The 23860-nt window shown below is 38.2% G+C and overlaps 1 protein-coding gene across 1 annotated transcript in view; it reads left to right on the forward strand.

Moving 5' to 3' along the window:
- The first annotated feature begins 1900 nt into the window (after window positions 1-1900).
- Window positions 1901-23860, forward strand: part of vstm2a (V-set and transmembrane domain containing 2A) — an 89480-nt gene continuing 67520 nt past the window's right edge. The window contains exons 1-2 of the mRNA XM_044104369.1: window positions 1901-2614; window positions 3484-3650. Of these exons, the coding sequence (XP_043960304.1) occupies window positions 2536-2614; window positions 3484-3650 (246 nt within the window). The 5' untranslated portion in view covers window positions 1901-2535. The remainder of the gene's footprint in view (window positions 2615-3483; window positions 3651-23860) is intronic.

Genomic DNA, 23860 nt, shown 5'->3' on the forward strand with positions numbered 1-23860 from the left:
GCATGTTTAATTGTTATGTTTAAATGTGTCACAATTTTGTACAGCCTCACATCTAGCTATACATTCCATTCAAATCTTCATCACAATACTGATAATAGCTGCACATCAATGTTTGCTATCCATGTCATTTCTTTACAATGTTTAAATATTTGAACCATAACTGCAGAATATTTATGGTGAACAAAACCCTCAATTTTTAAAAATCTTTTCATTCATTTTAATCGCTTCCAATGATTTCTGTTTGCATGAATTCACTGTCTGGAAATTCCTATTTATATTAATCATGTCATTTTTTCTGGAATAGTTCATTCTTTTATTCAATAACATTTCCAACTTTGACACAACTGTGGGAATGTTGCATGTTTCTTTATTGAATAAGGAGGATATTAATTTAACATGACTGGATTTAACAGCTTAGACATACAAATAAAACAAGCAAATAAAACTCAACAAATTACAAAATTGACAAGAAAATGGCTGAAACACTGTGATTCTAGCAAGAAATGTCTGGAATTTTCTTTAATAATTAGTTTGATTTGTGTCTTGAAATTCCACCTGGAGCTTAACAATAACTGTTGTGCATAAATAACACAATCCATCTTATTATAAAAGGTAAATACATACAGCAAACTACAGATGGATCATTGATGCCAGTTACTCTTGAGATTCATACCTTCTGGTTTTACTGCTCATCTGTTATAATTATTAATAAGGTGATAAGGCCAGAAGATGATGTCATTCATGGATCTGGTTCTTACCTTCCAAATGAAACTAATGAACCCAAATATATTAATGCCACACTATGACTTAGAAGACCTCACAGCAAAAATATTACTCTCCTCTATCCTGAGCTTCACCCATGAGTGGATGATTCAAGGTCACCTAGAGAGAGTTGGAATTTAGATATTCTGATGAAGGAAAGAACAGCTGATATGTAATTAATGAAGCACAACAACTTCATTTCAGTTCAATTCACTTCTGAAACACTTTATTCATACCAAAGGGAAAATGAATGTTGCCATAACTCAGACCATCTACATGCCTTCCAAAAGTCGTTGTGGATGGTGATGATGTGGGCTGGAAGGATCCCCAGGCACAGTCAACGAATCTGAAGAAGCTTCTAACTGAAAGACTGTTGCTGTATGGCAGTCTCATGACTCCAATAAAATGCCAAAAGATCAATTTCCAGGCAGCAGAGATTATATTCCACAGCAACATGTCCTGGATGACATTATCAGTTGTTGGTAAACATTGCCAATCCACCTCGTCTGCTTTTGCTGCTCTTCTGTAAATCTCTGCCTGGCTGTTTGGTCAGAAAGCCGGGCAGACAGAGGGGATCAGATCTTTGCTCATTACAGTGGATGGAAGCGACGGTTTGAACTTCCTCCTTCTCTCTCTTTGGTCTGGCTCTGCAGGCATAAAACCTCATTTTCAGCTCCTCTTGGATTTGGGGTCAAAGTTCAGTTTTTTCTTCAGCTGCTCCCAGTTCTAAAAACAATACCACAGTTATGCATCACAGCAATTGTTCAAAAGTAAGAGGTAAAATTCCAGAGAGAATAATTATGGAAATGGACAATACGTTAACACAAACAAATTAACAACAACCAAAACATTTAAAATCAGAACTAACATAATGGACTGCTTTGGCATCAATTTATAAAGAAGTGATGTGCTAATAATAGGTTTATCTTGGCAGAATGTTTTTTGGTGGTGGATAGGGGACCCTCATTGGGGGGCTTCCCAGAGCCCCATTCCTGTCTGGATCGCCTCTGCTCAGAATACAAAATAAACCATTTCTAACTGAAACTTTTACTACTTGTAATGGGCATGGCTTCTGTTTTGGGTTTTGAGTGGGGGTCCAGGTGGGAGACATCCCACTTCCCAAACAGGAGTTCTGACCGGACTCCCGGAACCAGCAGCACCCGTCAGGATCCACATGATGCGGCTCACCTGCTCCAAGCCCCAACTTTACCCTCTCTGAAAAACGGGAGAAATAAACCGCGAACAACAGTTGGGGGTTGGTGGAGGGATTTTCAAAATAAAATTCCCTCTTATATATGTAGTTATTGAAGCCTTTGAAGGCGCAGCAGCTTCTGTCTGTTCATCTGTCCTCCTCCATGAATCCTAACGGTCAGTGTGTGGGAAGGGGCAGCATACGGAGCACATTTTCTGAGATGGTGGAGTGTGTGTGCGCGTGTGTGTGGATGCCACAGTGATCCTCTAAGACTGACGTCTCTCCGGTAGCGCAGAAGAAGACCGCAGCCGAGCTCCTTCACACACTTGAGCGCAGTCAGGCAGCATTCAGCCTCAACCCGCAGAGTGAGGCAGTAATCCGCGGAGCAGGTGGAGGAAGCCGGAGTTTCCCAGCATGTTCACCCTGCGGAAAGCTGCGTTCAGGCACGCTCCTCCAGCGACTGTTTGATTCCGCTGGAGCGCAGACTGCTACTGCTGCTGTTGCTGCTGCTGGCTTTTCCCTCTCTCCGTCTCTCTTGATCAAACCTCTGATGTGAAGAACCGAACCTTTGCACAGCTGAAATGATGTGGACCTCTCATGATACTGTTGGATTTGTTTTCCTAGCCGGATTCTGTGTACAGTTCGGATTCTCCTTTGAAGGTAAGACGCTGGTCGTGTCGGGGCTTTTTTTTTTTTAACGGGCTGCCCTGTGTTAAAAGTGCGCAGCGCAAAGGGGACTGCGGAAGAAATGACTGTTATTAAGTGGATGCTAATGCGCAATGGGAAGACGGGATGATAAATGAAGGTTGCGTCTTTTTAAATTTGACTTTTCTATTTTTTTTACAATATAAGCAACTGGTGCTTTCTCTCTCCCTCCATATGAGACACTTATGTTGTGTTTGGGGAGATGCGGAGCGTGTTTCCGCAGTTCGCTCTGCCGCTGCTGGGAAAACACGGAGTTGTTGGTTTTAAAGCTGCCCTGCTGCTGGAGCTGTCCGCCGTACTGAAAGCTCCACTCGGTCCCACTTTGAAACAGCTCAAAGCTGCTCAGTCTGCCCACAGCGGTGTTAGGACACATTGGGAAATAAACGGCGCTTCACGTGGAGAGAGGGAATTCTGAAAATACCATAATTACATAAAAACGCAACTCATTCTACGTAAAAAAAATCACCCAAAATTAAATTCAGTTTAGTTTTGCTCCTTTAATTCACTTTGCTTTAGATTATTAAACGCATAGCGTATAAAAAATATGAAAAACAGCTCCACAGAAATAAGGATTGGAGTCTGTGCGCAATGAAGAATCTGAATAATTGAACCATGCTGGCTTTTTCCCATCGAAGTCTCGTCTATCTGAGTTGGTGGAGGGAGGGAAGGTGGGAGGGGGGCAGGGGGGGGGGGGCAGATGGGCATTTAACTCAGTTGGTTCATGAGCGCACGTATCAAGTGCTTCTTTGCACCTGTCTGAAATCCCCCGCCCGTCATAACCCGTCCTCGCTTTTTTTTTTTTTTTTTTTTTTTCTGGTCCGCAGGTCGCTTTACGGATCTGCCCTCCAACATGACGGTTAAAGAGGGCCAAAACATAGAAATGGCGTGCGCCTTCCAGAGCGGAACCGCGTCTGTGTATCTGGAGATCCAGTGGTGGTTCGTGAAGGCTCCGGAGCCCACAGACAGCGAGGAGGAGGTGGACGCCCAAGAGGTACAAAGAAGCCTCTGTTTCTGCTTTGACTATCCCCCCGCACCCCCTACGCCCCCCTCACAAACTCCCCTCTCTCACACGCACACACGCCCACAAACACCGCACGTACACGCACACACACACACACACACAAACACACTTCTTCCTCCAATGGAGAGCAGTGGCTGCTGGGTTTGAAGCACACACAATCATTAAAGGAAAACGCGCTTCATCCAAAGAGATCTGCGCGCTTTTACGCACAAGCGCCCAGATGTGCCGACCTGCTCCGCTCCGAGCGGCTCTTGCTGTGGCTCTTATGTAGATTTAATGTGATCTAGAACTGGTAGCAAACAGGCCATGTACACGAGGAAGCAGAACATTATGACCAGCATGCCATTTGTCCTCAGAGTGAATGAGCTTGGCAGCGGGAAAATGCATACAGATGAAGATTTCACTCACTGTAATAAAACAGAGTATGATGACTGATGACTGGGAGACGATAGTTAACAGGTGGTGACAAGGTCATGGTCCAGGCTTCTGTGGCTCAAGGCATTCATGGAGTTCTGCTTGTTGCTGATGGTTGTACTCCCTGATGACTATTAGTTGTTTTAGCAGTTTGTGTTGTTGCCTTTTCCTCCAAGTTCCTCTGATCTCAGTCCGGTTTGAAGGGCTTAAAGGAGTTGTTGTTTCTAATATGTTGGAAGTGGTCATAATGATATGCCTGCTTTCGTATATCAAGGGAGGAAGAAGGAGCTGTGTACATTTTGAATGTTTTCTTTGCCGCTGTTGTTGTATGGTTGACTCCTTGTTATCAGTCATTTATTCCCATCAGTTCAACCAATTTAATTAAACAGCAAAATGAATATTCATGGTCACTGTTCATTTTTTACCAGTATTATTATTATTATTATTATTATTATTATTATTATTATTATTATTATTATTATTATTATTATTATTATTAAATATATTATTTTATTTCATTGATGTTTTGTCTGGTTGTTAAAAAGTGTGATTAATCTATAAAATGTATGTGTTTAATTTAAATGTTTATTTTCCATGCTAACCCACATTATTTTTTGATTCTTACCTCTTTAAAATTAGGATGTCCAAGTTTCTGCCTGAATAAAACTCAAGTCTATTGACATTAATTCAGCACAGTCAGTTATGCAGACATATCTTATTTTTGAAGATGCATCAACTGACCAGCCAGAGATTAGAATTGGCTGAGTTTCCCTGAATTGGCTCTGGTCAAACTGTGGAAAATATTTCAGAAACTACATGTTTTCTGTTTCATGTCTTATAGTCATGATAATAAAAATCTGAATGTGCATGTGAGAGTTTAACAATAATTGAAAATCTGTATGGAGCAACAACAGATCAAAAATCTGCCACTGCAAGGCAGCAGCCCCACTTTACTAAATGACATAATCTGCCAGTGGAGCTATTTATTTATTTATTTATTTTTTCTTTGTCAATTTTAAGGAATTATTTAGTTAAAGCAAGCTCCTATATCTTACTGGAAAGGTACTTGTCAGTCAGTTTGTCAGTCATAACACAAAATCTTATTTCAAGTGAAGATATTTAGAACTAGAAACTAGAACAAAAATCGCCGGTCAGGTTTTGAGGTGAGGAGAGAAAACATCCACATGTGATCTCAAATTTTCATTTTCTTCCAATTTTAATCCAAATTTGGTCATAAATTACCTCCCCCCAGTATTAAAAATCCCAAACCAATGCAGAGTCCCATCAAGGGAAAAAGAAACAACAACAAAAAAAACAAACAAAAAAAAAACAGGAACATTAATTAAACACAAGTTTGTGGGAATGAAAAAAATGTCTTGTTCTGCCTGTTAACTCCATAATAAATGGAGCCAATGAGGCCTGCGGTTGATGAATGGAGAAAATGGCTGAACTGATACGACCGAAGCATATTCTTCTACGCTGCCTCATTAAACTGCACAACTGGAAACGCTGCACCAATGTATTGTTGCTGGTTCTGACAGCTCCCTCTTGGCCCCCACAACCTCCCACCCAGAATAATGACGGGCTGCTTGGTGGCTGAGAGCGACTGTGTGTGTTTACTGCAGTCAGATGGATGAAATGAATCGCCTGCTTATTGTGAGCCAGGTAGCTGCAAGTCAGGATGTGGAGGAGCTGCTGTATTCTGCAGACAGACATCAAAACAGGCCTGGTTTTATTCTCTCCCCACCCCATTTCCTTGACAAAAGATACGTGTGTGTCTATGCATGCGTGCGTGTGTGAGATGTGAGGATGACTTGGATATCCATGTGGCTTTTAATTATTGTTCTTTTGTGGCCCGGTTCTCCGAGTGGCATCAGCTGGGCTTTGATCTGAGCTCGGTCCCTCATGACTCTTGGACGTTGGGATGAAGTGGCCTATTCAGACACGCGTCACATTGTTAGCCATGTTTCTTATCTGGGAGCAGGCTGTTTGAAACGAGAACATGACTGGACGCTCCGTGTGAAAGCGACGCTCCATCCTGGTAGTTCGAGGGAAAACATCTACACAAATAAAGGCTGAAAAGTTTGGATCTTTGAAAGCATGACATGAAAAACTCAGACGGAAGCTTTTCACATACGAAATAAAGCAGAAGCCAAGCAGATCAGTGGGTAGATGTGCTATTTTCAGCTCTGAATGACCACCACTTATCCATACAGACTTTTTTTTTCTCCAAAGAGTTTTTGCATACATTTCTAGTGGCTTGTATTTTTGCGACAGTAGGCAGACAGGAAGGAGGGTGGAAGACATGCGGCAAAGGTTGTTGGGACCGGGAGTCGAACCCGCGACGTTTGGAATACTAAGGCCTCCAAATGTGGGCCTGCTAACCCCCTGTGCCACAACAGCATGCCCTGTCCTCAAACTTTTGAAATATTGTTTTGATAACACAAAATCTTAAATAATTTCTCCACCCTGTGATATGCATATATCAGAATTATGTTACAGTTTATTCAAACATTGTGTGGTAGAGACCAGAGAGTGAGATCTCCACTTTGTCAAGTCGTTCCTGCACTACATATCTTGACATTTTTATTTCTTCACTTCTTATTATAGTTGTAAACCTGCATATCAGTTTATGGTTCTAGAACATATATTAATAAATTTATGCAAATGTTCATATTTGTATTTAATTGCACTTCATGTCCTTTTAACAGACTGTAATCTTTTGTTGAGTTATGGACCACTATAAAAATTTGGGCTGATATCGATATTCAATATGAATACTGCTCTTGTGGCCAAGAACCCACATGTGCCGATATTTACCAATATCAAATATACAGATTTCTTCATCTTGAAAAATACAACCTCACCACTGACTTGTTCCCTACTTCAGTAAAACTACCCACAATCCTTTGCTACATCTCTACCTCTGTCACAGGACCCCCATTCAGACTGTGAGTTTGTGTCATTGTGTTCTCCATCTCACTGTGGGTAAACAGAGCAGACTGCAGGACAGATCAGGCAAAGTTAGGTAGTGGATTTAAATCCAAACATTATCTTGTTGTCTTTAGACTATGGCTCCTTTGTTGCTGTGTTCTGACAGTCAGTTGTGTATGACAGTTAAAGTTTGAGAACTCCTCTCTATGTTCTTCAAAAACAAAAATGGAGTCCATGTTTTTATTTTAATTTTTTAGAACCCAGGCAGCTGGTTTGAAACCAAATTTAGCAGCCAGCTATAGCAGTTATTGTGTTTGATGGATCACTTTGCCTTTCACCTAATTATATAAATGCTATTCCATGATATTCAGATGTAAAAACATGTGTTAGCATTGATCAAATGGGCAAACCAAACCTGACTTTTTAAATTTTTTTATTTAGAAAATGTTGTGGGTTTACTGAATATGTAAATTAATAATAAAAAAAAAAACATATCTATGAAGTTCCAGTATTTGTTTAATTTGCATACAAACTCACAGTATCTCCTCTCTCTAAACCAACTAACTGATAGCTACCAATCTGATACCGTGGTATTTTAGCAAAACACAACAAGCCAAACGGAATTAGAGTTTCAACCTTAAATGTCCAGATCATTTGAAGTGAAATCCGATGAAGAAATTATCTATAATAGTTCTTTCACCTCCTGTAGACAGACATCTTTTATCCATGAGCTTGCTGGAAAAGTAAATATGTTTTCTCTGTAGTGGAAGTTAACAACATGACCTCACTCTCCTTATCTGTTCATCAAAATAAATTATTTATTGAACCAAATTGTATTAAATGTTGAAATAGTTGAATCATTCCTTCATCTTGCGATAATGACTAAATATTAAGTAAATATAATATTAAATATAAATATTATGCAAAGGAAGAGAGGTGGATATCCATCAGACAAGCTGCACATTTTATCATCATATTAAAACAAATTAATTTTTCATGATTTGGCATTATTTCATATCAACTGTTGTGGATTAGAGTGAACTGAATTTGAATAAACACTCTCATTATATGTGTTAATGACCCTCACAGGGTTTTGTTATGATTTGTACTCAACATAATTTATCTTCCACCTGGATTCTATCTAAATGTTTGTTTCTGGAGAGGTTGCAGACATTTGTACTAAATTCACAGAAAACACCAGGGTCAGAAAAAAAGTCTGTCACAAGTTAGCATTTGAGAATAACTGAAAAGGTTTATTAAGTAATAAATCTATTAGTGATCACTAATGGAGTTACAGTCTGTATTGAAACTACTGGCTTTACTGAAATGAGCTGGATTGTTCAGCATACATTACATGTTGTTTTGAATATAACTTAATGAAATTACATTTTGTAACCTTTCCGTTAAGCAGAAAAGAAGCAGTTTTTTTTTTGTTTTTTTTCATCATAACAGACATCAGTATGGGTTAATATTTCACAAATTCCAACAATCAGTGCTCTTTAATATATGACCATATATCAGATATGGTTTGACTAAATTGGACTGTGTGTAAAATAACATGAACTGGAATCCGGCTGTACTAAACACACAGTACAGTCCATTTGACAGACAGATGAACTGGATTTTTTTTATTTTTTTTATTAAAAAACGCAAAACCAGCTGTGCAATTCTGGGAGATGATTTTTGTTTAATCACCAATTCAAACTGAAACACAACCAATTTAACCACATTCTTAAGCTACATATGGGAATCAACCTCAATTTTCCCTCCAGAAAACATCCACCAGTTAAATGTTCTCTATTCAGTAGTGTCACCATAAACATATGAAACTTATCAGATGTGGTTGAAATAATGTCACACATTGTTCTGATCAGAAACCAAGCCAATGCAGTGCCAGTATCGTCAATACCAAAACTGATACCTTTTATCTCAGTTTGATATTTCATCAAACTTTCAATTTTAACCATCTCTGCCAGGAGGAATAAAATGTATCTGTAAAGGAAATGCCACCCTCTGCCTGTTACATGAAAAAAAATGCATTTTCAATATGCACATTCAACATGTACAGAAACATTAAACTAGTAATGGTTCCTTTAATGATTAAAACCCGATGGGAAGTTGTGTCTGTCCATTGCGCATCTCTAGTTTGCCTCAGAACGTATATGAGAGGTGAGAAGATGAAGAAGTGCTGTTTGTTAGAGTCTCTGGGGAGAACATGTTGAGGCGTTTCTCTACAAAGACTATCCCGGACCTGGATTAGAACGATGGAAGCCAAAACAAACATCAATACGGAACGCCGCGGCTTGGCCTTCACTTTCAAAACAAAAAACATAAATGAATCTCTTCCTGAGATTTTCAGAGGCGAACGCACTGCCACTTTCATAATTATACACCATCCCAGACAGAAAGAGTCGCACCTCCATGACACGCTGCTTCTGCTGCTGCTGCTGCTGCTGCTGTTGCTGCTGCTGCGATTTGGCTCCACTTGTGATGTTGTTGATTCTAGTCAAAAAGTGAAGCTATGCTATGCGGAGCGGAGGCGGGTGGGGTGGGTTTAGGGGGGAGGAGAGTGCAGTTAAAGAAAATGAGCGGAGTGCTGGGAAATGCCTGGTCATCACTCTGGGAGGCATTTTAGGCTCTGCTTTCTCCCAGCTTCAGACGGCTGCAATAACATATAATAATGCACCGTTGTTGAGTGTCATCAACAAAGGCTCAAGTGTGGCTGTCAAAGCAGACGTGGAATATCATTTTTGCACCCATATATTTGAATAGATATGAGGATGTGAGCGTTTAATGAGCAGGGGAAGCGGCATTTCAAAGGGCTCGTAAAGCACTTGTGTCATTTCAAACAGGAGAAAGCCAACACAAAGCCATCTTATTTTAGCTTTGAATACAAAGTGCGTATTTAAAATGAGCCGTCCAACGCTGACACTAATGATATGGAGTTTGATGTGTGGTGTATCATAAAGACCTCATCTACATCTGTAAAGCGACTCTACTCCATGGTTCTCCGGTGTTGGATGACATTTATTTTTTTTAACCTTCACGTGCTCCAGCTTGTAGCTAGGTGGCACTATAGTGAGGCAGGGAGGGCCTTCCTTCCTGACACAAAGATTTGTTAAGTTCCTCAAGGATGTAAAGAATGAGAGGTTTAAGTTACAGGACAGTTAAAATCACAAAGGTACAAACAAGATGATTCCAACAATTCAGAATACCTCTGAGCCATGGTTACTGTTTCAGCTTGTTATACAGGATGGTGAGACAATCCAAGTTCTGGATATCATTTAATAAACTAATGTCTGCTGGGATACTTGGTCTTTATGTTGGTGTTTGTCCACTAGTGTTCTCTAAAAACCTCTGAGGCCAGAAACAGAACAGCTGGATTTATACTGAAATTTTAGTTTAGCTTCAGCTAATGTGCTAATTCCCTAATTTAAAAATAACGCATAGCGCATTTAACTTCCTCTAACTTTGTTTTTCCGGAAAAATTTAATTGCACTAATTTACTTTACTGTTTTGTAAACTTTCAATAGAATATAGTTAAACATCTGTGTTGAAGCTTTGTTTATTGACTGAGAAGAATCCTTCAAGAATTAATGCTACGCTTTAGCATTAGCTTCCACCAAATACAGTGTTGGTATAGTGCTTTAACGTTTGTCTAAATAATGTTTATGATTAGTATTTTAGAGTTAGCATATCTTTTTAGTTAGCTGTGCTCACCACTGATAATTAGATGAACTCTGAAACCAATTGTTGCCAGTATCAGTGTAAAGAGGGAAGCTCACAGATGCATAGCTCTCTGTTTTGTTTAGGAAAAAACATTGAAAACTGTGCATCATTTTTATTGCATTACTTTATGTTGGTCCATCACATAAAATTCCTTGAAATACATAGAAGTTTATGTTCAATGGGTAGTAATGTTTTTGTGATTTGCTGTGACGATGCAGAGAATCTATTGTTGATTGTTTTAGTCAACAATTCAACTTATTACATACGGTGAGACATAAGAACAGTGAAGCACACAAGTTTGGGTAACATTTCTGTGCACACAATGTAAAGTGTGACCACTTCATTAAAAATATATACATAATTGTTGAGCTGTTATTGAAGGAGCTGCTGCTTTTATAAATGCCTCTCTGGCTGGGTGAGACTAACTCACCCAGCCAGTAATACATCAATACCTCAGATGTCCTCTTTGCTCTGTTTCCTCATGTTTATTCAACAGCACACTTCCTTCACTTTATTTATATAATACCAGTACACAATAAAGGTCATCTATGGGTGTTTTACACTCAAACTGTTTGAGTTCAAATTATAGACTAAGCCATTCCCAGTGATTATACTTTTATTACATCTTAAATGTACTCTAGTCTATTTTATAGAAAGAGGATTCAAATCAGTTCCACGATTGGTAACATTGTTGCCTAGCAGCATGAAGGTCCTGGGATCAAATCCTCACCTGAGGTCTTTCTGCATGGAGGTTGGATGTTCTCCCTGTGAATACATGAGCTCTTTCTGGTTACTCCAACTTCTTCAAACAGCAGACAGCGAAGACATAATATTATTAAGAAATGCTCAGTATATAATAAACAATTTCCCAGCTGCCTGAGCCTAAAGCACCCTAAATAAAAAACGAACACTCAGAAAATCATAATTACCATACATTTACTCACCAAGAATATTTTAGACCTATAGTCTTTATGTAGAGATGGTTTCAAAAACACAATAACAAACCCTACACTGATAACTACAGGCTCTGCCTCCAGCTTTATTTTTCTGAAAATGTAGACACCAAACGTTTCTTCTGTAGTTTTACTTGACATATTTGGAACGGCCAGGTTTTTAGATGGAATGGAGCTCAGCTGTAAAAGGTGGCATTTTCTCATGCATTCTAAAATGCCACGTCTCATTTCATTATTCAAACCTTACCGTTTTCCATGATGCTTTATGTGCTGGTGTTTGGAAATGTAGATGTCACATGGGTCTAAACATGGGCAAATAGAGGAGATTTTCTGCAAGGTGATCTCCTGTTTACATCAGCCGAGTGAATGAAAAATTAACTCACCGCTTTGTTTTTCAGTTTCTGTCGTCCTGTGTCCTGAGGTAAGTAAAAATCTGCATAGCATTGAGAGAGATTAACTGATTTTATTGATTGTGTCGCAGTGGTGCATGTTTGGTATCCACTTGGTATATGTCAAGTGCAATACAATATTTTTACAAAATCTGTTACGGGCTGGTTTATTTTTTGATCAATCCTAAAGATTCTGCAGTGTTAAATGTGAAGCAAGGCGATATGGGAGGTGATCTTCACATGGCATCATCCCTTCCTTCACTGTTAAAAGGAAATTGAGTATAGCTTGTCTTTATCCCAATTGTTCCTCAACTTTATTTCTATATCTTTATACATCTCTTAGGTTTTTTAACATTACATATACTGTTTAATTAGGTTGTTCACACTATCCAATGTTGTATGCTGCTGTGATTTACATTTTCTCTGCTAGAATGAACAAACCTAATCCGGCTGTGCACAATCCCAGTCCTCAAGGGGACAGTGTCCAGCGTGTTTCAATTGACAACTGATTCAATCAGTTTCTCAGCATGTAATCAAGTTCTGCAGGAACATTCTAGTGACTCATTAAATGATACAGTTAAGGTGAACCAGGGAAATATCTAAAACATGCGGGGCTTTGAGGACTGACTTTGGACACTACTAACCTAATCTAATCTATCCATCCATCCATCCATCCATTTTCTATACACCCTTTATCCCTAATGGGGTCGGGAGGGTTGCTGGTGCCTATACCCAGCTAACGTTCTGGGCGAAAAGCGGCCATGTCGCCAGTCTGTCGCAGGGCAACACAGAAAACAGACAGGACAAACAACCATTCACACACACACACTCACACCTAGGGAGAATTTAGAGAGACCAATTAACCTGACAGTCATGTTTTTGGACTGTGGGAAGAAGCCGGAGAACCCGGAGAGAACTCACCATGCACAGGAAGAACATGCAAACTCCGTGCAGAAAGACCTCGGGCCGGGAATCGAACCCAGGACCTTCTTGCTGCAAGGCAACAGCTCTACCAACTGCGCCACTGTGCAGCCCTAATCTAATCAAATCTAATCAAATCTAATCAAATCTAATCTAATCTAATCTAATCTAATCTAATCTAATCTAATCTAATCTAATCTAATCTAATCTAAAGTAGGTAATTGTTAAGATATTCAATGGCAGATTGGAACTCTGCTTTACTTCTTTTGTGCACTGTCATCTGTATAGGTGCAAACATTGGCATAGAACATTTTTTCAAAAGAAAACCAAACACATCACCTCTAACCCTGAAGCATTAATCATAAACATTAGTTCCAATAAAAGCTTCTTTAAATGCATGCAGTCTGTCTACAATAACTATTTGAAGAATCTGAATTAATATGAGTTGAAACAACATTTAATTTCACATTGGGATCAATAAAGCATTTTTAAATTTGAATTTAACAGACACTAATACTAAAGTTCTACGCAAATATTTAGCAGAAGCTAACACTGTATTACTTAAAATGAGAAGATTTGCCATCGCCAACCACGAGCATGTCATGGTATATGTCAGATTTCCAAGCTGAGTTTTCTTTCAAATACTTTTGGATATACTCTACAAACAAATTCTGCAAATAAATAGATTTTTTGTAAATAATTTCAAGTCATGTTTGATTCTGTGAACCCAAACAGAACTAGTCGAGGGTCCACTCGATTTAATTAGATTTTTAGGTTTGGTGCAACACTAGTTAGATCCTTACGCACATGTCTGACCTAAAGCCTTATTGTTATTTGTTAACCTGTTAGAAATCAGTCTAACCAGATAATTTCCCTTTTGCTTTTAAACCCTTTGTGTTCTGAGGAGGTGGACTTCAATCCTCTTTATCCATCTCATCAGGATGCTGCTGTGTGCAGTAAGATCAGTTTACAGAGTGAATCCATGCCTTGCTATCCGCCTTTAATTCTGTTTGGCATGGGATTATGTGTGGATTATTCTGGCCACTATCTGCAGAGGTAACCGTCTGTACCTGCTCTGATCCTCCCATGCAGGCCCCTGCAACATTTATAACTAATTTATCAGTCCTGCCTAGCCTCTGAATAAATTCATAAAAATAAAAACAGCTTAGAATCGATTGCATCTCCTCTGTGACTGGGTGAAAAAGAGGAACACCTTTGCATACGTGGGGTTTCAGAGAGCCTAAAACTCAACAATATGAATTTCAAAGGTGGATCAGGCAGAGGTTCAAATCGACAGAGACAACGTCTGAACACAGACGGGTGCAGTTTACAGATTCATGGTGCGTTTCGTTCCTCAAACACTCCCTGGAGTGCATGAATGGCTGTGCTGCTCCCGGCCTGAAAGACAGATTTAGCTGACCTGGGGTATGATAAGACAGGCCTGCAAGAACCAGGAGAGGTTTTTTCTTTTTTTATACATAAAAAAAGAAAAATAGTTTTCTCCAGGCCTTGCAGCTGGAGTCAAGGGCTGCTGTGTGAATACAAAGTATCCATTTAGCCTCTTGTCTCTTTACAGCAGCTAGGCTCTCCTCAGGTTCTCCTAGTTGCTGCTGAGGTCACCAGGTCCGACCGGGCCCGAGCCCAGAACCAGCTCTGACCAGCCGCACCATGCAGGGACACATCTGGAACATCTGTGTTGGTTGTAATGACCAGATCGTCTCCACAGGAAGCGGCTGGTTGGTGTGTGAAGGTGAAGTACTCTGTCAGACTCGGCTGCAGTCACTGGTCAGTGAGCCATCTTCTCACTTCAGTTTATGAAATTCAGTTAGACTCAATTCAACATTGTTTATTAATTCTAAAGGGAAAGGAAGAGGATGTTCAGGATTGTTCAGAATTTTCCTTCTTTTCACCGTCATCATCTCCAGAGGTTCCAAAGTACACGTCAGAAGGAAAATTTCTTGAAGCACAAGAGTCCCTGACTGAGGTGGAAGATTAATAATGATTATAATGGAAGTATGAAAACATGAAGTACAGCAGAACTGGAAAGTAAAGGACTTATCTGTCCAGGATTCTTGCTTGTGGTCATTTAAAAAATTTTAATAGAAAAAAGAGAAAGAAACAAGGAAGGAAAATAGTAAAAAAGTAAATTAAGTTTGAAAAATGACAAGATAGGATAAATGAAAACAAGACAGGTTGGACAACTTTGAATGAAAAGACGAAAGGACACTAGACAGGAAGGAAAGAAAAGGTCACAAGGAAGTAAGCAAAGAAGGAATGACCCGGGTAAAGGATCATTCCCTTTACCCGGGAATGACCCTTTCCCGGGTAAAGGAAATCACCTTTACCCGGGAAAGGTTATTCCCTCAATGACCTTTCTCATTTTCTCAAGAAAAGACATGAGAAGGAATAAAAAGGACATGAAGGGAGAAATAAGGGAGGAAGGAAAAAACAAATGGAAGGAAGAGCAGAGTTAGGTTAGTACAGAAAATACATTTGGGGGACACAAGGAAGGAAAGGATGGAAAGAAAATCAAAAGAATGGATAAAGAGAAGCATAGACAGAAGAAAGGACATGATGGACAGAAGAGTAAAGAGATGACAGTAGGGAGAGATAATAATGAATAAAGTCTTTTTACTGATACGTTTGTTTTTTCCTCAAACTTATTCTGAAACACAAGACAGAAATCAGTGAACGAACCATGGAATATATAAGTCTGACACTTTTTTTGCAAACAGAAATCTGAAAGGTGTGGCTTGTTTGTAGTATTCAGTGTTTTAGTAGAACTCACTACAGTTGCAGCTGCAGGTCTTTTCAGGTATTTCTCCACCAGCTTTGCGGCATCCAGAGACTGTTTGTCTGCAAAGCAGCTGCTGCTCTGACTCCCAGTGTGCTCCGCTGGGTTTCCCACATCAAACTAACCAAGCCGTGTTTACTTTCAGGGTAAAGCGAAAGTCAAGAGTGTTCTAAAGCGAGGCTTAGGTCAGGATTCCTGTGGACTGTCAGACTGACAGCTGATGGAGGCTGAGTGGATGGAGTTGGAGGGAGTTCTGCGTCCAACAGTCTGAGGCTGATAACTGTCTGTAAAAACGGTTTGCTTCGTCTGCTCTCCAGGCTCACACTAGTGCCAACATGCTTTTTAATGAGACATGACTGGTGGATTATATAGCAGGTTGTTACTGGATGAGGAAAATATCACTACACTTTGTGTATAAAACATAAAATATTCTGGTTTCTCCAATTCTAGACTATTTTGTCTCATTATTCACTATTGCACTCTAATCTGAGCTTTCATCAAGTGGTTGATAGTAGGAAATTGAATATTTATCTGCACATACATAAAACAGAAATGTGTGCCTTCATATTCAGACAAATTCATATTTATGGTCTTGTATGCGTGTGGTTTTATGATTTATATCTATTGCTTGATCACTGTGTGAGACAACAAGAGCAGTCTCAGCTGAACCTCCGTCTGATGCTTCATGAGTCACAGCTAATGATTCGTTTTATGAACACAAGAAAAGAATCAGGAATCAGTTTCTCTGCTGCGTGTTGATTTAATTTTCCTTAGAGTCTGATCCTTTAGATCCTGATTCTGTTTTTTTCTATTTCCAAAGACGCATCTGTGTTAACTATCAAACAACAAATGCCGACTGTGAGAGAACAAAGCGTGCTGCTTGTTCTTTGATACAGGTAAAGGTTTTTAATCCAGCATTAAATAAAGGAATTACAGGATTATCCCCATTTCCGGATCAAAACAAACATTCATCAGATTTAACTAAGCTCAAAAAATGAACATGCTGCTATTTGATGCACTTAATGACCAATACAGACAAAAAATAGCGTTCTGATTTTTGTTTTTGTCCTGCTTATCACAAAACAAAGCTGATCAAAGAATCAGGGGATTTAATTTTCTGACCCAACAATTGTGAATGAGTCTATAGATGGTAAAGAAGGAGGATCGATCAGGTCATGTTTTGGTAGACGGTCATACATTAAGTCTGTAGCATTACAATCCTTTATAAAGTGTCTATTCATTTTGATCGAAACACCACTGGCAGTTAACTCCTATTCTGGAATGAAAACGTTTAATTCAGGTAAAATGAAGGGCTTTGCAGAACACATATAACTTATTCCAGTGAGGAAATGAAGTAAATGCTTGTAAAGGTTTCTGTGGTTTTTCCTTTAGGATCTGGTTGTGCTTTTTTTAAAGTCATGCAGCACATGACTTCAATCATTCTAAAATGATTTAGATAATTAAAAAATAATTTTGGCAAAAAAAAAAAAAAAGACAAACAAACAAAAAATATATATCCTTTCTTAGTTGGCCACTGAAAACCCAGAAATTCTTCACATTGCAGAGTGAAACAAATCCAGCAGTTCTGGAAGCTCCTGTTTGCCATCATCTTGCATTTATTTGGTGTGGCGTGCTTTGGACTTAATTTTCTGTTGTGGTACTTCAAGCAAACCAAGGACATGCGACTGCTCCTCTGGATGCAGGTGTTGATCAACCTTCAGCTTAGGTTTTGTACATCAAAGTTGAAAGAAAACAACGTAGTTGATCGTATAAGTTTTTGACTTCACAGTTCATCCCCTGGCTTGCATAATAGCAAATATTCACTTTTATTATTATTATTATTCTCCATTTTCCATGGACTTTTAAAATGGAGAATGTTCAGATAACAAACAGACATAAAGCTCATTCCAGTGGACAATTTCTTCTTCCACAGTGTGTGTGAGGAACATGGCTGCCTTTTCAGGTGCCTGGAGTGTGACAGGAACAGACCCATCAGTTGGCTCTCCTACACCTGAGAGAAACTGCAGCCTGCTTTTAATCTGAGTTCCAAAGACTACAAACACTAATTGCTTTCTTGTGAAATGTAAAGAGAATGTGCTGTGAAATATTTATTTTTAGATATATTCCTATGACTTTCCTCAAGTTTCATGCTTTCATTTTTCTCTGGGCAGAACAAAAAATTGTGATTTAAATATTTATTTTTGATCAGTTTTTATTTAACCCCCCTGTTATGTTCATTTCTGGGATACAGCAATATTGTTCATGGATCAATTTGACCCGAGGAGTGTTAAATCATGCAGTAGTGTCAGAAACCAAACAATTCCTCCAAAACATTTTTGTATCTGATTATTAACTCCAATACTAATCATTTCAATCAATATTTGTGCCATGATGCTTTTTTATTTCTCAGAAATGAAGGATCAATGACGACAACCTACACATTTAGTAACTTGGATATAAAAAAATTAATTTTCATTTTTTATGTCCACTGAAAAAAAAAGTAGAATTTCCTTGAAATTGATCTTTGGTATTTTTTATTTATTTTTTTTATATTACACTAATTGAACTTTAGACACACACACTGTTCAGGGTCAAATTGACTGCTGATTAAAATCAAGATAAATGAGTCATGCAGAGACTCTTTTTTTCAGTCACTGATTACATTATGGCACCATGAAATCTGTTGTGGAAAAACATTTCTAAAGTTTCACAAGCTATCTCTTGAGTTATCTCATGGGTCACCGCTATATCTGAAATCTGTACTTCTTTCCACCTTTGTTCCTCTAAAGGTGCTCTGATGTTGGGAGGCTGAGTTGCGTCCATTCCTGTGCGTACGGTGGAGCACAGAGACAATGCAGGGAGGAAGTGAAGGTGCCGCAACCTGTGCAATAAGGACATATTGCACAAGACGAGGCTCTTGGGAAATATCCTGATTGGTTTTCTTTGTGCATACAAAACAAGATTCTCATGTAGTTCGTTCTAAGGAACCCGACAGCTCTGGGTATTGGCCAGATTTCTGAACACAGATAGAGAAGAGTTAATGCTCCACTAAAGCAAGCAGTCAATTCCTCCTCAGCAAAAGCAAAAAAGTAGAGTTAATAGCGGCTAGCTAGATTAGAGATTTGTTTAATACCATACACAGCTTATGGACAATTACACAACAAATAAACCCACAAGTTATTTCCAATTATCTCCCCAGTCCTTTTACCTTCCTGTTGCTTCATTGTGCTGAGTGCTTTTCTACAGGAAAGGAAATTCTACTCATGGATTAGGCTGTTCTTTGATTCCATTTATACTAGCTTTCCGTTTGTGTGTGTGTGTATTACAGCTCGGCTATGTGACACACTCAACGCCTACAACTAGATTCAGCCCTTGAAGGGAAAAAATGCACCTTGGTGGATTTACAGAAACTGTTCACTAACAAACAAGAGTGGCATTTAATGTCGGCATAGAGATCTGCGCTCAATTCAAGTTCCCTAAGTAGGAAAAACGTCATAACTCTCTGAGGAATCTTCCAGCACACCACTGCTGAGTTAGTGCTGGTACGCTTACTTGCTGCATAGGATTGTATAGCCTACATTGAAATTACAGAAAATTCTGCTCAATGCTAAATGTCGCTTAGTACAAATGGTGACCTAAATTAAAAAAAGATGAGCTGCAGCAGTGCTGAATGCATCGACCAGGAATTACAATCAAGAGCAGAAAGTCTCCCAGTTTTGTTTACTTTGCAGTAGGAACGGGTTGATACGGGATTTTAACGAACAATTCTGGTAACAAACGTTTCTGGTGATAAGAAGGTTTAAGTAAAAATACCACAGTATAGCAATAATTACTAAAAGTCACCTTTAGTTTAAGATTCACCAAAGTTCAGGAGTTCTTACTTGACTCTTCTGTTTTTTATTAGAATATTATACAAACAGTGATGAGACACATAAATAAAATTTTGAGTGAAAATACCAACTAAATTTAGCAGCACTGAAGTAATTACACATCCTACACATCAAACAGCTTATCCTGTTACAAGACTCCAGTTATTTATTTTTTTTATTTATTTTTTTTTTTTAAACCATTGCACAAAATGATTTTTTAGCCTGTTTTTGCATTTTACAAAAACAAAATATTAGAGTGAATTCTAGGTTATAAAACAGCTAACAGCTAGCATGCTACTACAGAAAAGCACAGCCGGTTTTGGTTTGTTAGCACAGAAAGTTAAAGCTATAGCTTTCACCATGATTCAACATTTCTGTGACTTTTTTCTTTTGTGACTCTAAAGTAAGGCTAAATCGTATTTTTAACTGCACTACATGCCAATCCAGTACTGTTGTGGTAAGAACACTATTTTCAACATTTTCAGAGACAATGTATTTTAAAAGCATCAAACGTCCTCCTTCCCTCTTTTTACTCTTTAAATAAATGTGTTTGCACATATAGCCTATTCATGAGAATATGCAGTGCCAACATCCATCACGGCTGTGCTCACGCTCACTAGACATTCATAGCAGCCAATATATTTCCTGACAGCTTCGCCTTAATCCATCGTATTCTTTGGGTTGTGCAATCAGCAGCTGATAATGACCAGCGATGGGACTGAAGAAGACTCACAACACACCACAGAGGGACAGGAAATTAAACCCGGATTAGGAAGGTGGTTTATTCTTGCTGTTTGATAGCGATGACAGATTATAATACATGGGTTATGATGAAGGTGTTAGGGTTGCCTATGACTGCAGCACTATAGAAATCAGCTTATATACCCAAACATTCCTCTGCATGCATAAGCTGTGGTTCGTATTTTACTGCTGACATGGCAGTGAGAATAACTTTGAAAATAGATCCAAGGTTGGCGCGGCTGTTTGACTCATCAATGTTAGGAGCTGACACTGTGTGACACTGTGTGTCAGCTCCTAACATTTACATTCTTTTCAACCTCCAACAGGGCCATCTATCTTATTCTTATCAGTTTTTTTTTACTGTAATTTAAAAGACAATGATGTTTTTTTTATTTTGAAGCAGCTTTTCAAACCTACTCGTGGAAAACAAGGAGTACACAATATCACCTTGTTCTCTTAGATTTGACAATGACTCCGCTTCCATCTGAAGCATCATATTACATTTGCTCTTATCGTACACAGGGGTGGATGATTCAGTGACACAGATACATGGCCACCAACAGTAAGCTGTCTTTATTGCTTTTGGGGTTGGTGAGGTGGGGGGTGACTCTCATGCCTTTTTCTAACGGCAGCCACAGATAATTCAATCAGTGAAACCTCTGCTGTCACTGATCCTCCTGACCTCTCTGTTCCACTGTCACTAAAAAGGAAACTGAATCCATTTGGCGCTCCAACTGGAGTTGTCATGTGGAGAGAAAGATTTTTCAAATTGAATCAGACAGTTCTTTAAGATGTCTGCACTTCAAAATAGGACTTTGATGATGAAAACGCAAATTGCCCTGTTGGAGGTATTGCTAAGACGACATTGTTGTCTTTTCCCTATTACAATTTATGTATATTTATAATTTAATAATCTACTTTTAAAGCATTTAATACCATCAGATGTTATAATCAAAAGCTAACAGTTTTTTTATTATTATTTTTTTTTTTAACTGTACTCATGTACACCAAATTTGATTTGATAGAATTTGAATGCCAACATTTTCTTTGTTTAGCATTTTCCTTGCTGTCTTCGAGGTTATGTGGTTTGATGTATGAATTGACACAAGAATGACAACACAGAGAAACTGAACAATATATCTGCCATTCTTCAAATGCTTCAGCTGTGATTACATATTGATTCCTCCCAGGTTCTTTTATGTGTTTTTATGAGTTGAATGCTAGAAGACGTACTTGAGAAATTTTTTGTGAGGTATCCTAAAATTATGTCTATTGTGACAGAAAAAACAACAACTCCTATATCAGGTGAAGCTGTTCCCTTGATGCTCTGATAGGTCAGTAATGTAGTTTGGGTGAGGTCAGCATGTTTTATGATAGCTCTTCAGCTTTGACAGTTTACAGAATTAGATCAGAAAGAACTCAGGATGTTCTGTTATTTCAAGACAGGTTCTCCACACAGGCGGAGAAATACATTACAAATCGTTTTAGAAAGTTTGTTTCAATTACAGTTCAGACAGATTATTAACATGATGGAAGCTGATGTTAAAAATGCATTATTTCAATGTTAAATCTTTGAACGAGCACATATATTCACTCTTCACCTGACACTGTGAGAAGATGAAATGTAAAATTCATTTAAGTCAGGTTGGGTTATTCCATTCTTTCTTGTATACGTGTGGACATCAAGCATTTCATTAGCTTCTTTTAACCTTTCACATTTTAAGTGAACTTTCACATACTTTTCACAGATGTCAACATCAGCTATTTTGTTTCTTTAACAAAAGATTGCTTGGTGATCTGTGGCACACTTATAAACAGTATCTTACTTGCTGCAGTTAACTCCTATACCCCTAACTTGAACAATATTAGGTTGAATACAAAATATTGATGTGGGTTCACATACTTTAAAACAATCCTGAATTTTGTCTCTTCATTTTGAAATGAGATGTTGAAAATAATTTGTACTCCCTAATGATAACGGGAAAGTCTTTTTTGGAAGAGATGCTTGATTATGCATAGTTTAGTGTCAATCTGATATCAATAAATACGGTGGCCATCATCGCCATTCCTGATGCAGAAACCAATGCAAATACTAATACTGGCACTGATTCTGATACTGATAATGATACTGATACTTTTGTGGTTTTTCCTTTGAATTATTTTGTTAAAACCTGGGAAGGATTTGGCCAAAGTTTATAGGTATCTAAAAGTAATTACTAACTACATTATACTAACATGATACACAGAAACAACAGAAAAATAAAATAATTTATATACATTTTTATTTTAAATAAAAAATTTGAATTTGATGGAAAATGTATTCAAAATCCTTTTGAGAAAGAGATCGGAAACTACAATGCAAAAGTTAAATATAATTGCAAGAAGGAACCTGGAACTAAAGTATTAATCTGCTACTGATACTGATGCTGACTTGGTAGCGATGTTATCAGAATTTCGAATCGATCCCTGCCTACTCAGTATTCATATATTTTTCTGCAGATTACTTCAAATTATCTAAGGAAAATTTTTCTGTTCCATGATTTGTTCAGAGAGTATATATATGAAATACTTGAAATAAAATGCAACTTAAACACCTGTATTACTACATGCTGTGCTGCTGACTGAGGTTTCACAACACCTGATCCAGGAGGCCAGTAGTGCCAAGAAAACAAAATCCTTGCGTGTATTAATGCATACTGAGGTATTTCTAGAACTATTATAACGGGCAGTTATAAGCATTTCTATTGAATATTGTCTAATCTTAGACAACAAAATTTAGCTTTTTTGTCGATAAAGCCAAATGCTGTTTATCATAACAGATTTGTAAAACCAATAAACATGATGAAACATCCCTGAATACATCTTATAGGTTCTGGAAATTCAATTTTACAAAACTAAACGTAAACTCTTCCACACTTAATCCACATTTAAATATTGTTACAAACAGCTTAGGATATTTTCTTTTAAATTACACATTTTGACCTTCATTGCAATTTTTGTTCTTAGCTTAAATTGCTATTGATTTCTTTCTAAGCATATCTACACCAGCATAATTCCAAAAAAGTGCATAACTGAAGTTGTGTAGTTCCCAGTAATAATAATTGATTTGCAAATAACGCAGCAGCTATGCTAATTTTTGATAAAAAGCTATGACCATATGCCCTTAGGTTTAGTCTGGAGATCGCTGGTGTCTTATTACAAGAGGAGCAATCAAGGAAGATTTGTTTCAGCTTACAGGCCTCATGGCCCATAATAGTCTCCCAGAGGAGTTTAGATCTAGTGTAGTGGACTTTTATTGGCCATTACAATAAATTTCTCTAAAGCCTTAGAGTCTCTTTACTCACCCACCTTCAGTTGAATAAAGATAATTATGTGCCAGCCACAGGAATTAGAATATTTTCTGTACTGATTTATATTTAGTCGAAAATGTTTGTTA

Source organism: Gambusia affinis, linkage group LG21, assembly GCF_019740435.1.
Source record: "Gambusia affinis linkage group LG21, SWU_Gaff_1.0, whole genome shotgun sequence".
Lineage (NCBI taxonomy): Eukaryota > Metazoa > Chordata > Actinopteri > Cyprinodontiformes > Poeciliidae > Gambusia > Gambusia affinis.